The following is a 14,076-nucleotide window of genomic DNA, read 5'->3' as shown; positions in this document are numbered from 1 at the left end:
ATTCGCGAGTGCCGTTTCCATTATTCGCAAGCATGATGGATTTGACAAAATTTGCAAGTAACAAAACTCGCGTAGCTTGCGGACTTTTGCCGTTTCTCTGATGCGGATGGCTTGCGAATTGACTCGAACTCGCGCATCATGCGGGTCATGGAAACATAATGATCGCTCTATGCCCAATGTCTAACGCTGGATTGTCTCACAAATATCAGCAGACAAGCCTATACCGTTGCTCAACACTGATTACTAGTAGGGTTTCATTGGCCAACTTGTACCTTGAGATTTTATTACACCTTTGAGGAACATTTTGGGTGCGTGTGACATTTGAATACACAAACAGTCATGATTGAGCTATCGACTACATGGGCTGGCAGCATCCTTTTTGCTTCCATCTCTTGGGAGCTATCCTCATTCAGCCAATTCATGACCTCCTTTTAATCTGTCTGTAGTTGGAGTAGCTACTGCACTCGTCCATGGCAATAGCTTTCAAAACTCGCTCGTGAATAATACATAATAACTTCTCGAATAAAGGCAGCCGGCTTGAATAGTTAGATCCATACATTTGCCTATATAGCTGAACTCTTCAGTTGTTTTTAACTAAATCAATAGTTTAATGGCAATGTGATAAAGCATGCAACGCATTCCCCTTTTTTTCTCTTTCATCTCTCGCAGGTGTATTATTGAGTTTGTATGGCCATGGCGATGCCAGCTTGCAATAATCGTTCTTCGTTAACTGCACCCTTGAAGAAGCTTTTGCTTTAGGTTACTTTCTGGAAATTTACTGACTATGACTTCGTAAGCCTTCGTTCATTTAGTATCCTTGCAGATCCTTCTACATGTCGGTCCTTGCATACAACTAGTCACAGAAATCTCATAGTTTCTCAGCATTTAGTTTTTTTTTGGATTATTTTATTTAAAAACAAACATTATTTGACAATCATTTCACTTAAAAGGATGTAATTTGAATGTTCTAAAGAAAACGAGTTGGTAGCCAACTCAAACATTACATGTGTATTAGGTTGTGAGCCTCAATTGACGTTCGACCTATTGTTAGGTGGAATAATTATATGTGGTACTTACCCGCCTGTCACAGGCCTTGTGCCAGGCGTTGTAAATGTAAGATCTTTGGTGGTGCGGACAATTCGGTTTTCCAGAACATTTAGATATCGATATTCCCATTAAAATAATAACAAATTCGGGATTTTATAAATCTGTATAAATATATCTATGATTTTTTTTATTTACGATGTAAAATTTGAGCAAATACTTGTCCTTGACATATGAATTGATGAATTGAAGATCTGATGTTTCTCCAAGCATCGCAGTTTAATTAATCAGTAGATATGTAGCCTATGCAGTTTTCTTTCACAAAACTTTGCTCTAGGCTATTCAAAAACATTAAAGTACACTTCACGTCTTCCGTTTTTATTTTTAAAATCGTTGGTCTAAAGAAGACTAGTTTGAATGGAGTGATAAGAAAAGGAAAGCAGTGGTTTTTTGTAGACACGACACAAGAAATCATAACAGATGAGGAAAAGTCTTTTGAATAAATCCTTTTACAAACCTATGAACCAACCGAGTAGTTATTATAAGAAAGAAGATGAGATGCAAAGAAAAGTGGAGAGTTGAACATCATAATTAAAAATAAATTTATCAAATATTAAGATGAATAATTTTAGATAATTTATATTAATTTAGATCTCACGTAATATAAGTTAGACAAGCCTTGTATCTGTATCACTAGCTCTATCATCTGTATCTTATATCACCGAAGCTATACCTCAGTTTGCCAGGTTTAAATGTAATATTGAAGTGACAAGTCAGTCCTCTTTTCATTAATTGTTACTTCATTTTGTTTCTGACGGGTAATTAAGACTTTTCAGATTAGCTCTCACATAGTTTGGTATAATTCATTTGTGTTAAAGTAACTATCTGAAGTATGTTTTGTCAGGTTTTTGGTTATGGAATGAATTAAATGACCTACAATGTCTATTTAGTCCAATATCTAACAGTTTTGACGTTTGAAGTAAATATTGGAATGGACCAACTTTGGATGATAAGGTTTGATGATACTTTGAAAGCTCAATTTTATGATTGGCCCATGGCATATTTTGCTGCCTTTTTCTTTTTGCGCTTTGATAATATAATATTCATCAGGCTGCTTAAGCCTTTTAAGGTACATGTCATTAAAAAGTTACATGTCATTAAAAAGGTACATGCATTACATGACAATCATGCCTATCAATATAATCATGTTATTTCGCTTTTGATTAATGATTTTTATGTTGCAGAAAAAAACAATTTTAGAGACAAAAGCATTATCGGGCAAGATGTTGACTGTGTCGTAAAGAGACCTTTTGTTAGCAAAGCTTGGATGTATGAATTACTTATGTCCATTTTGGAGACTAGCTAATTCATTATTGCGTGTTGGCCATTCATTATGATGCATCGTTGCAGGCATTTGAATAGCTTATAAATACACTGATAAAGGTTCACAGGGAAATAAAATTACTACTAGTAATATTATACTGAGTGCTCTTTAAAAATTATCTATTTAAAGTTAGAATTCAGTGATTAGTTTCGTTCTGACATCAATCCTATGCACATGTGGAACAAGGTCAGAACAGCTTGCACAAATTCTGTATGTATTTATAAGTCATGCATTAGTTTTCAAGTCGTGGTTATGGGATTATACCCATTGGGATATGTGTCTCTTGCAGATTACCCTAGCACTCAATTCCTCTATTATACAAAACTAGCTGTGCTACCCAGCGTTGTCCAGGCAATACAAAAGTCTTTGGTCAGAAAATTGATTTGCATTTAACATATAACAACATTTGCCATTTCAGCTTTTAAACTACATATCATGAGAAAAGTGTTTTGTGTAATTGAAATGAATTGAGAGAGAAACTAAAAACAACTGTAAAGGTTTTCAAACTTTGACAAACAACTTTTAAACTTGATATCATGAGAAAAATGTTTCGTGCAAGTCAAATAAATTAAAAAAATAAAACAACTATAAAAAGGTTTAGATGTAAATGTGAAATAGTAAGCAAGTAATAGCTAAATTAAGTTGGTTTTGCTACGATTACAATAAAAGATGATTCGGTAATGATACAATTAATACGAACTGAGAAAACAAAATTAAAATCCTGAATATGTTGAATTAATAATAACGATTCTTGCATAGAAGTGTGTGTGTGTATAAAAAAGTTACTGTTTCACCAACAGCCATTCATCAAAACTTTGAACACGACGATACGGAATCAATATAATTGGCTGCATGAGAAGACTTGGCCTTGACCCCAGATATAGTAATCGAACCTTACGAAAAATATTTCCTAACGGGCATTGCAACGCATGGCCGCATCGGTGAAATAATCAGTGTGCGCTAGTGCTGGGCACGGGTAGTAATACTCGTTGAACTCGCGGGTTTATCTTCTCTCGAGTATCGGGTAATAGAGATTTCGGGTATTCCGGTCCTTCGGGTTCGGGTTTTGACTTTCAAGTTCGGGTTTTGGTACACGGATCCGTCGGGTAGTGTTAACAAAAACTCGGTCTATTGCACCCTGCGCTCTTAGTCTGGGACCACCGGGCATTTCTGTGTCATTTTTGCTAAGGAGGCATGACAATGGGGTTTAACAAGTCTTTAATTTAATAGATAGAATAAAATATAGCATACCTTATTTACTATGCCTACTAGAAATATTGCAGTCAAGCAGTGATTACTTGTCATTAAAAGGTGAGAAGAAATACTTACATCAAATTTTATTTGCGCAATTAGCCAAATCGGCTTCGTAAACAAATCTATGCCATTTTTAATACGGCGCGTGTTCGCTATCACCGATAACACATGTGTTCTTAGTCTGTTTCCGCTATCGCCTTGTTAGAAACAGCTATCAGCGTTGATAGTAGCAGTGAACATTTAATAACTCTGTTTAAATTGATTACCACAGCTAGCTATTATGGATTACATAATTCATTATAACCAAGTTTTACTAAGCCAACAAGCCTTACTAACGGAAAAAGCCGATAATGTAAAGTTTTTTTTATGATATTTAGAGCACCATCTACAAAAAGTCAGAGAGGTACATAGAACATGCTTAAGTATTAAGCTACCATAGACCCTACCTTTTGCCACCTGCTGACACGAAAATGCCCTGTAGCCCCAGACTATCTTGACTGTTTAACAATCCACCTGTTAACGCTGCGAGTACGAATGTCAGTCAATAAAAACTGAAAAATGATAAATAAATTAAAAAGAAATAAAATTGCTTTGTAAATTTAAAGATATATCTGTTTAGAAAATTTAAACATAAAATCCATATCAACAAACCCGATACCCGAAAAACCCGTAGGCAAAGAAATACCCGAGCCTAGCACTACTAGCTACCCGATACTCGAAAAACCCGAACAGAAGGGGGCGGGTCTAAACCCGTTGACCAAGAAGTACTCGTGCCCAGCACTAGTGTGCGCTATAGCTATAGCTAGACACACCTACAGACGACATTTGACCAACTTTGAGAAATATATATACAGTCAAACATGAATAACTCGTCCACGGATAGCTCGAACACATGGTTAATTCGAACATTTCCTTTGGTCCGTTCCCACGTAATGATAAATTGCTATAGATAACTCGAACTCAACACTGTTAATTCGAACTGTTTTTTTGCCCAACGGCTACCGAAACGGTTGTTATCGCTTTAGAAAATCACTTTATTCAAAGCCATAGAGGTAAACTTCATCTTTTCGTAATTCATAAGCGTCGTTATTACCACCATCGGCAAAATATTTTTGTCAACGACTTTTCTAAAAGTTTGGTGAAATTTGATTTATACTGCGATACGATGAATAGCACGGGCTAGCCGGGTCACGGGCGCAAGGATTTTCGCCACGCACATACAAAACAAAAATTGCATGTTGTTTTGTATGTGCGTGGCGAAAATCCTTGAGTGCGTGACCCGGCTAGTCCGTGATGAATAGTTTTCCGACGTTGATTCCGTGTTGAATCAACGTCGAAATGTTGAATGTTTAAAACGTCTTAAAAAATGTTGTAATTAAACGTATACGTTGTCTGAGCTACAAAAAACTATTCATCGTTTGACCTAAACACAGGATACGTGTGTACATTCAATAAGTATGTATTAAAAAAGCGTGAGTGATATAGAATGTACCGTAAAACCTCGTAAAACTTCTAATTGAACTGCCTCGGAGTGTTGCTCTTAACGAATCCCAGGTAAAGTAAGGTAATCTGCATAAACTTCAAGAAAAAACGGCAAAATTGATCGTGGGTAAAACCCCAAAAGAAAAAAATGTCTTTTCTTTTGAGCATTTCAACAACGATCAAGTTTTGCCAATGTCAATCTGAAAAACGTCCTGGCAATAACATCACCTCAAACAACAAACCAATCTCAAGTGATAGAAAAATCTCTATACTTTTTCATGAAAACGTTTTAAACTTTACATTAGAAGCATTTAATTTGAAACAAGCCATTTGTGCTTTTGATTTATATTATAGTTTGTATATGTACATGTATCTACTAATAAATAAGTAAATACATGGACTTGTGACAGTGCTCTGATAACTTGAACGCTCTGATAATTCGAACACTTTTGCTCGGTCCCTTGAAGTTCGAGTTATCCATGTTTGACTGTATATACTAGATGCAAACTTGAAATAATTTCTCAAAATTAGCTATTCTTGAAGATGACCTTGAGACCTATTAACGTATGATTTACTTTAATGGATAAGGATTGTGAATGGTCAGTTTATAGATAATCCAGCTGACAAACTGAGCTACAAAGTATTTTAGTATTATAGTACTTGTTTAATATTATAGTTGTTTTCAATAGATATTTTGCAAAGATTGCGAATCTTTCTGTCTATTTTGACGACTTGAAAATGTTGATAAAACCTGGTAAATGGTATAAGTTACATAAAAATATGACTAAAGGCTGTTGGTTATTTTATTTGCTACTGTTAATGCATTAATTGTTTAAGCTCTACGTTATCTTTCAAGGTCTCAGTGCTTAAGTATATTCACTGCCTAATTATGATGAGTCAATAAAACCTGCTACGAATCAAAAGCAATAATATGTTTTTTATTATTGCCAATGGGTATTCCTAGAGCATATTTTATTGGCGATAAATTTGGCCATTTTGAATTTGTCTAGTGCTAGTTACTACACACGGTCACACACACCATCTCTTTCATGCAAGTCACCCACTACCTCATTTGTGTTTCATGTAAGTCACACACCACCTCATTTGTGTTTCATGCAAATCAGTAGTCACACACCACCTCATTTGTGTTTCATGTAAGTCACAGACCACCTCATTTGTGTTTCATGTAAGTCACACACCACCTCATTTGTGTTTTATCAGGTCATTAACTACTGCATTTGGGTTTCATGCAATTACTCTCTCGTTTATACAATCAATGACAATTGTATTTGTATGGGCAAGTAAATATGTTTAGATCAATATAAATACTTGAGGCAGGCCTTCACTAGTGGCACTCTACCAGCTTCCATGATGAAACACAGTTGACACATTTTCCATTTATTGAAACTGCTAACAGCTTTTTGCTGCTAACGTAACTTGTTGACATTGCTTTACTTGAGCGTAAATACATTGAAAAATATGGCTAGCTATCGGGAGTAAACCACTCCCTATTTACTCTTCGCTTGTTAGGAACACAGGGGTGTGAGAGAGAGAGAGAGTGGCGAAAAATCGCATTGATAAGGTCAGCCATTGGCTGATATTCTTAGTCTCATGATTTCGGAGATTGCCAATTATAATATTAAAACTAGCAATGGCATTTTAAATCTACATTACAAAATAAAAAGGAATTAAATAATAATAAAATTGGTAAGCAGATCAAAAAGTGTTATTAGCTCGTAACAGATCTAAACTCATATGAATTATGCTCAACGATTGGATTACTGCCCAACTACATATTTCCGACAACCAACCCGTTCTTTAAACATTTCGATCGTTAACAGGTGTGTGACAGCCCACAAGATTTTGTAGATATTCTATATTCTTTTAAATGTTTTACAAATCTAAAATGATTAATGTATTGGTCAGAATCCATGAATATTTTCCCATGTTTATGAAGTCTGGTTTTGTTTGTTTAATTTTGTATTAGCAGTCAGCAGCTGATAACAGAGAACTCTGGCAACAGGTGCCACAGGTGTCACAGGTGTCACAGGTGTCACAGTTACTAGCTCTTGTGTTTTAATTTGACTTATTTATCCAAAACAACATATCTATTTAAATCATATTTGTGTTTTGCTGTAGTTTTATTCTTTTCTACCTGTTTATTTAATTTGGCAAAGTATTAAGTATTTTTATATATAAAATATTATTTTGCATATATATGAAGAATTTTTGTATGATTATAGCGCAACCTGTCAGCCGTGGGTCAACTGATGTTACCCTTCTGACTTTATGTGGTTCCATCCTCTGACTTTAGTATTTTGCATAAAGGATGTACGGCCTTTTTCTATAAACCTCCTTCTACATTTCAGCTGATAGGATGCGCCCTTGTTGGAGTCGGTATTTGGGTTATGGTTGATGACAGCTTCAAAGAGCTAATGGGTAGCACAGAGTTTGCCTATCTTCAATATGGAGGCATAACATTGATCGTGATTGGTGGAATCATCATGGTTGTTGGCTTCTTTGGATGCTGTGGAGCTATACGAGAGAGCCAGTGTCTTCTGGTCATGGTCTGTTGCTATGATTTATGAATTTTCACCAAAACTCACCTTGGCTACCGATCTAATGCACATACAGTGGAACCTCAATTCTTAAACATCCGTTCCTGAAGGTCGTTCGAAAACCGAGTTGTTCGAGATCCAAAACAATTTTTCCCATTAGAATAAATGTATGTAAATTTTAATCCATTCCAAGACGATAAAACATCTTCGGTAAAGTATTTTACATTTTACACCATAAACTGTACTGTATATTGCATACTATAAATAAAAATGGGTAGATATAGATCGCGTTTAATTTTAATAAAAGGTTTTCTATTTAAGATGATGGAAAAAGAAAACAAAAGAAAACATTTCATATGTTTGGCTCTTAAAACACAAAAGATTAAGATACAAAAACAAAAATTGCAGAAATTGATAATGAAACAGCAAAAAATGCAATAGATCAGTTACATCAAAAATCTGTAAGAAAAAGAAAATATAAATAGCAATGGCACGTTTATTTCACATCTTTGAAGGAGAGTCCTCCTCCAAAACAATTTGGGGTAACTCAACTGGAGGGGTTATCTCCCTAGCAAATCTCTTTGATAGAGGAGACGCCGTCCCTGATGGTTCCTCCTTTTTGTAAAGAATTTATGAAGCGTAAATTGCTTCTCCCTTTGTTAACGAATGTTTCCATGTTGTTTCCTAGGCTGTTCCAATTCCAATACGCATGCTCCGGTTTGGTCGAGAACCAATTTATGTTTGAGATCCGAGACAAACAAATCTCAAAGTCTTTGATCCAAAACTGAGTTGGATGTGAACCAAGGCGTTCTAGAACCGAAGTTCCACTGTATATAACTTTTTGGATTACAGTTTCAACTAGATAGAGTTACTAGCAATATTTATGTGCTGGTTTGGCTCTTGTTCTCTTTGTGTAAGTCCTGACAGCTTATTTGTGTGGAAAGGGAAAGAATCTGGATCAGCATTGGCCCAATGTTTTGTTTAAAAATCAATTTGAAAATTTATTAATTGTACTTTAGTAAACTGAAATTAATTTTATGCATTTAAAACATTTCACAATATAATTGTAAAAAGTTACTGGTAATGTAACAATTTAATTTTTCCTATATTTCATTGCCTATCAAAATTTATTCGGACTCTGCAAAAATACTGTAGGTAAATTAGGCCTAATTTGCATCTGACAAGTCAATGCTCATGCAGGCGTCTCAAATATATCTAAAAGTAGTCTTGATGCCATCGAGTCTCATAGTATAGGGGACTGTGTACGATACTGTTTGTATATTCATCTATTCAGTCAAAAATGTCTGATTCATCGTTTGAGGAATGTAATTGTACATGTATGTTCTTGTCGTGGACCAAATTATTAATTCCAAAAAAGAAACCGTGATAGCCTATGCAAATGTTGCACTGAACACATTGTTATAGGTGGTGTACAAAAACACTATGAAATATTCAAACATAACTTAGGCTTAAAAGGTGACATCATTCAACCGGAATTTCCAGGGCATCCTGTGTGATTAAGGCTTTTACGGTGAAATTATTATAATGAATGGACACGAATTCTTCGATCGACTGTTGAAATTGTTTCGAATAGTCTATAAGTGTTCTAAAATGCACTTTTCAACTGCCATACCACAATCATAACATGTTTTACCAAATGTTTCACAATCCTATAATTCATCAAGTCGGAATGGTTAGACTCGGAATGGTAGGACTCGGAATGGTTAGACTCGGAATGGTTAAACTCGGAATGGTTGGACTCGGATTGGTTGGACTCGGAATAGTTAGACTCGGAATGGTTGGACTCGGAATGGTTGGACTCGGAATGGTTGGACTCGCAATGGTTTAACTCGGAGTGGTTTAACTCGGAATGGTTTAACTGGGAATGGTTAGACTCAAATGGTTGGCTAGACTTGGTGTCTTTTCAATCCTTTGGTATTTACGACAGCAGGAAGTTTGATAACATGAATTCTATTGCTATAAATAATAGATAATGCACTTAGTGACAAACAATTAAATACCAGCGTAAGAACTGCCGTGATGACAGCGATTATTTGTTCGTTTTTGCGCTTTTAAGAGCTTTTAATCACATTTTCACATATTTTGCACCTACAACACAGCAGAGTAAAACACGGTGAACCGCTTGCTGTTAGTAGGTAACAATTATTAGTGGTTAGCAATTATTGTTAGTAGTTAACAACTGCTGTTAGTAGTTAATAATTGCTGTTGGTAGTTAATTGGTGTTAGTTGTTACTTGCTGTCAGTAGTTAGTTGGTGTTAGTTGTTAATTGCTGTCAGTAGTTAATTGCTGTTAACAATAATGATTAATAAATGTGTCATGATAACATGATAATCACCATATTTCAAGATTACCCTATTGGCCGAATATGTGTACTTATTACAAAGCTGGGCCTAAATTTATACATTTGTTTTTTATTACAATTTTTTTAGTTCTTCATTAGTATGATGCTGATCTTCATGGTGCTAACCGCTGCCGGAGTGGTTTGCCTTATTCAGGCTGAGCCAGTGAGTATGCCTTTTCTTACTTTCTACTTGTATCAAAATTCCTTACAAGAAGCTACAAACAATATTTTGTAAAAAAGTAAAGTAAGTGCAAAAAAGTGAGATGTTGAAAGCGAGGTAAGAATATTCCATTAGATATCAGTATGTCAATCGGGTTTGTTTGGAAACAAGCGGTTTTCTTTCCGGTTTTTGTCGCGGGACTCTGTGAAGCTATACGGCTCTGGAGCTACCTAACTGGTGTTACAGTCGTATTTCACAGGATGAATCAAATGTCGACGACCAATAGATCTGATTTTAACCGTGGACAATCATTGTGTTCATTCATGTTGCTTCATGATATGGGAACAATATTTTTTCAACTTTAAACCCTATCTAAAACAGTTTTGTTACATATTTTATTTTTTCCAATATGTTAAATAACACTGCCATGCAATAAATTCAACATGTCTATACTTTGTGTATTGATAAAGCGATGTGAATCTACGATCGCTACAAAGCTAAAACAATCCTCTACAATGTTCCTTATTCTTACAAAACTATTACTTTCACCACCATCAGAGTGAGTGCTGCTATTTTACTTATTTGTGTAATCACGAAAATCTGAATTGGCTATAATGCCATCAACATAAATAATTATCTGTTTTCTAACTTGGGAGGTACTTACATAAAACTTACACAAAAATGTTCGTTTTTTGTAATTGAAATTCTTGCATAGAAGTGTGTGTGTTTGAAAAAGGTTACTGTTCCACCAGAAGCTATCCATCAAAACTTTGAATACGATGATATTATTATCTCTCGATACTTGTACAAATGAAAAAATGAGATATCGTACTTTGTCTGACCGAAAGGTGAAAGAATGTCAAGGCTCCTCTCACGAATATACTGTATACCTGTCCACGCCGGAAGAATATAGTAATTGAACCTTTCGAAAAATATTTCGTAGCAGGGGTGTCGTAGCTCGTGGCCGCATCTGTAAAATAATCAGCGTGCGCTAAAGCTATATCTATAGCCGGAATGCAGACAGATGACAGACATACTTTGAGAGATATATATAGATAGAAGATAGACGACAACGATTCGCTCTCGACCATGACTTTTATTACTGCTCACGCGCGAGCATGCTGAACAATTGATTATAAATTATTTCAAGAGAAAGTTGCTCTTGATTAAAATGTAGCTGTTTCTCCGTTGTCACTTCTCCAAAAAATTTGTAGGATTCACAGCTTCTAACTTTTAACATTTTGTTTATCACAGGTCATCGAAAAAGCTATCGAAGCTTTCGAGGATCAACTGGCAACCTACAAAGAAAATGAAAGAAATGAGCTGGTCGACCTGGTGCAGCAGGTTTTCAAATGCTGTGGTGGTAAATTAGGAGTTCTGGACTATACAGCTCAGGGTATGCTAACTCCTCCACCAACGTGCTACCCTGCTAATAGCGATGGCATACCTGTGCCATTTCTAGAAGGCTGCCCGTCGGCAGTGCCGGCCAAGCTGAAGGAACACACGACTATTGCCGCTGGAGTCTGTCTCGGAGCAGCGGGTGTCATCGTGAGTTATATTAGTTATGTTATAGAACCATCTTCACAATGATTGGTGCAACAACTGTGAGAATAGGCTTGGTCATGAATGGTTTTATGATTTCTGAATGATTGAAGGCAGCACGATTATGTGGATTAGTCAGCATTCCAACTGCAGATAACAAATGAAGCTGTTTTCGAGTTTTTTCAGTTTTTGCAAAAGTCCAAAATATAGACAAGTTAAAAAAATCAATGTTTTTACGTAAATGTTGATTTTAGTTTGAATTTAAAAATGTTGAAAATGCTTTGAAGCATTCTACTAAAGGTGTATGATTGGATTTATGTATCTACATTTATATACTTATAAAACTCTGTGTAATCTTGCTTGAAGCCATTGCACTGGAGAACTAGAACAGTAGATGCTCCTATAATGTAGACCACCTGTAACACAAATTCTAGATAATGTAAAAAATTTATATGAAGTTTTTGACTTTTTGTTTTGCACTAAATAAAAAATTCTATATAACATAAGTTTCAAGTTAGTGCAAATTCTCAAATTCGATTTGAATGGTAACATATCTCATTACACTTGTGAGAAAAAACAACTATGTATTGCTAATTATCTAGTATGTATACAACTTCCATGACAATTCAGATGTCAAGTCAGATGTGTCGACAAAACGAAGAATAGGCAGCAGCGCGATTGTTCATAAATACTTGAAGCCGATCGATTGGTGGAGGTGTTACAGCGTCGGTCTACCAATCTGAATGTCACGAGTTGGAATATCGTATAAAGTTATCTTTTATTCTAACCTTGATCCCTGGCTACAAGTAGGCTATGAACAAGTAAACACCACTCTTGTTATAGCAAAAATATACCTTTGTTTTACTTTATTGTAGATGTATAAAATACTTACTATTAGTTTTACTTTGCAGAAAAGACTTTACTATCTAAAAAATAAATAAACAATTTGTTGTAAATGGACATGGAAGATGTGCACTCTCAATCAACTTATTAAATTACCGCAATCATAGTCTATAGAACCAGTTATATCGATTATAAAGTGGAGAAAAGTTAACGATGCAAACTAATACTGCAATTACGGTAAATCGCTACAGCCAACAATTCATGTCTAACTTTTTCTTTTTGTATGGCCAAAGGGGTGAGTTTGGAAAAATCTTTGAACGGATTAAGCAATTTACATGTATTTCACTGTTCGTATGACGTGAAATCCCTATAACGTAAACGTTCCTGGAATAGATTATTTACGTTGTAGGAGCATTTACTGTATAGACAGTAATTAAAGTGCTTTATAAAAAAGATTGCTTCATACGGGTCTCAAACTTAAGATATTCAGGTTCATAGACTTCCCTGAAGCACGCTTTTCTCAGGGGCAACTTTATATTTCCTTCAATCCTTAATCTTTTCAGAATCGTTTGGTATAATTTTTCAAATCTGAGTTTGTGAATAATATGTGAATGCAATATAGGATTTTAATATATGTAATATATTGTAATAAACGATTGTAATTACATCCAGTACCCGGGCAACACCGGATCCCAATGGTCGTACTTAATAAAGGCAGTTTAAATATTAACATCCATTAAAAAATTAGACAATGGGGTGGAAATCCAAAAACGTAAAAAAGGCATACGCATTAAACTATGATTCTCAAGAAAAACTTACTACATTAAACAATTGAATGACAATTAAATAAAATCCATTTTTAGTTACTCTTACAGCGGTTCTTGTGCATTTATCCAAGCTTTGCTCGAGACCATTTGAGCAATATTGTAAGCCATAGTACTAAATCTCTTCAGTCTCTCAGGCATGGGTGTGACTTTACCTTGCTGATTGATGGTGGTGTCGTGGATTGAATTGGAGGATGGAAGCGGCATTAGGAAAAATAGGAACACAGAGTTGACGGATTATATAAATTCTATAACATGAAAATGTTTGGGTGGTAATTATGACCCTTCTCTTAGCAACCATAATGCTGAGTCGACAAAAGCAGGATTTTAGGCTCTTTTGTTGCTTTAGCATATTTTATTGGTTTGTTTAAACAATTTCTAGCTGATGGTTGTGTAAAGGCCGGCTCACACTATATCGCTGTTTGTCAGCGTTTTCCTTTCGGCGTTCATCGTCGATTATAGGAACCGTGAATTGATAGCATCGAGGAAACATCGCGGACACGTCAGAGAAGTTTGCAGCTGTTAAACTTTTCTGATATTTCGCCGAGCATCGACGACCGCCTTTTAATGTGAACCATTTTGGCGATGGTAATATGCGGTCGCTGATAGTGATTTAGTCATA

General features: G+C 35.4%; 1 protein-coding gene across 1 annotated transcript in view; it reads left to right on the top strand.

Annotated features, from left to right (window-relative positions):
* Positions 1-14,076, top strand: part of LOC137400345 (CD9 antigen-like) — a 29,924-nt gene that overhangs the window by 13,901 nt on the left and 1,947 nt on the right. Inside the window, exons 2-4 of the mRNA XM_068086676.1 lie at positions 7,534-7,731; positions 10,174-10,248; positions 11,500-11,793. Coding sequence (XP_067942777.1) covers positions 7,534-7,731; positions 10,174-10,248; positions 11,500-11,793 — 567 coding nt within the window. The remainder of the gene's footprint in view (positions 1-7,533; positions 7,732-10,173; positions 10,249-11,499; positions 11,794-14,076) is intronic.

Source organism: Watersipora subatra, chromosome 1 (genome assembly GCF_963576615.1).
Source record: "Watersipora subatra chromosome 1, tzWatSuba1.1, whole genome shotgun sequence".
Taxonomy (NCBI): domain Eukaryota; kingdom Metazoa; phylum Bryozoa; class Gymnolaemata; order Cheilostomatida; family Watersiporidae; genus Watersipora; species Watersipora subatra.
Note: the sequence above shows the minus strand (reverse complement) of the source record. Positions and strands in the feature narration are given on the sequence as shown.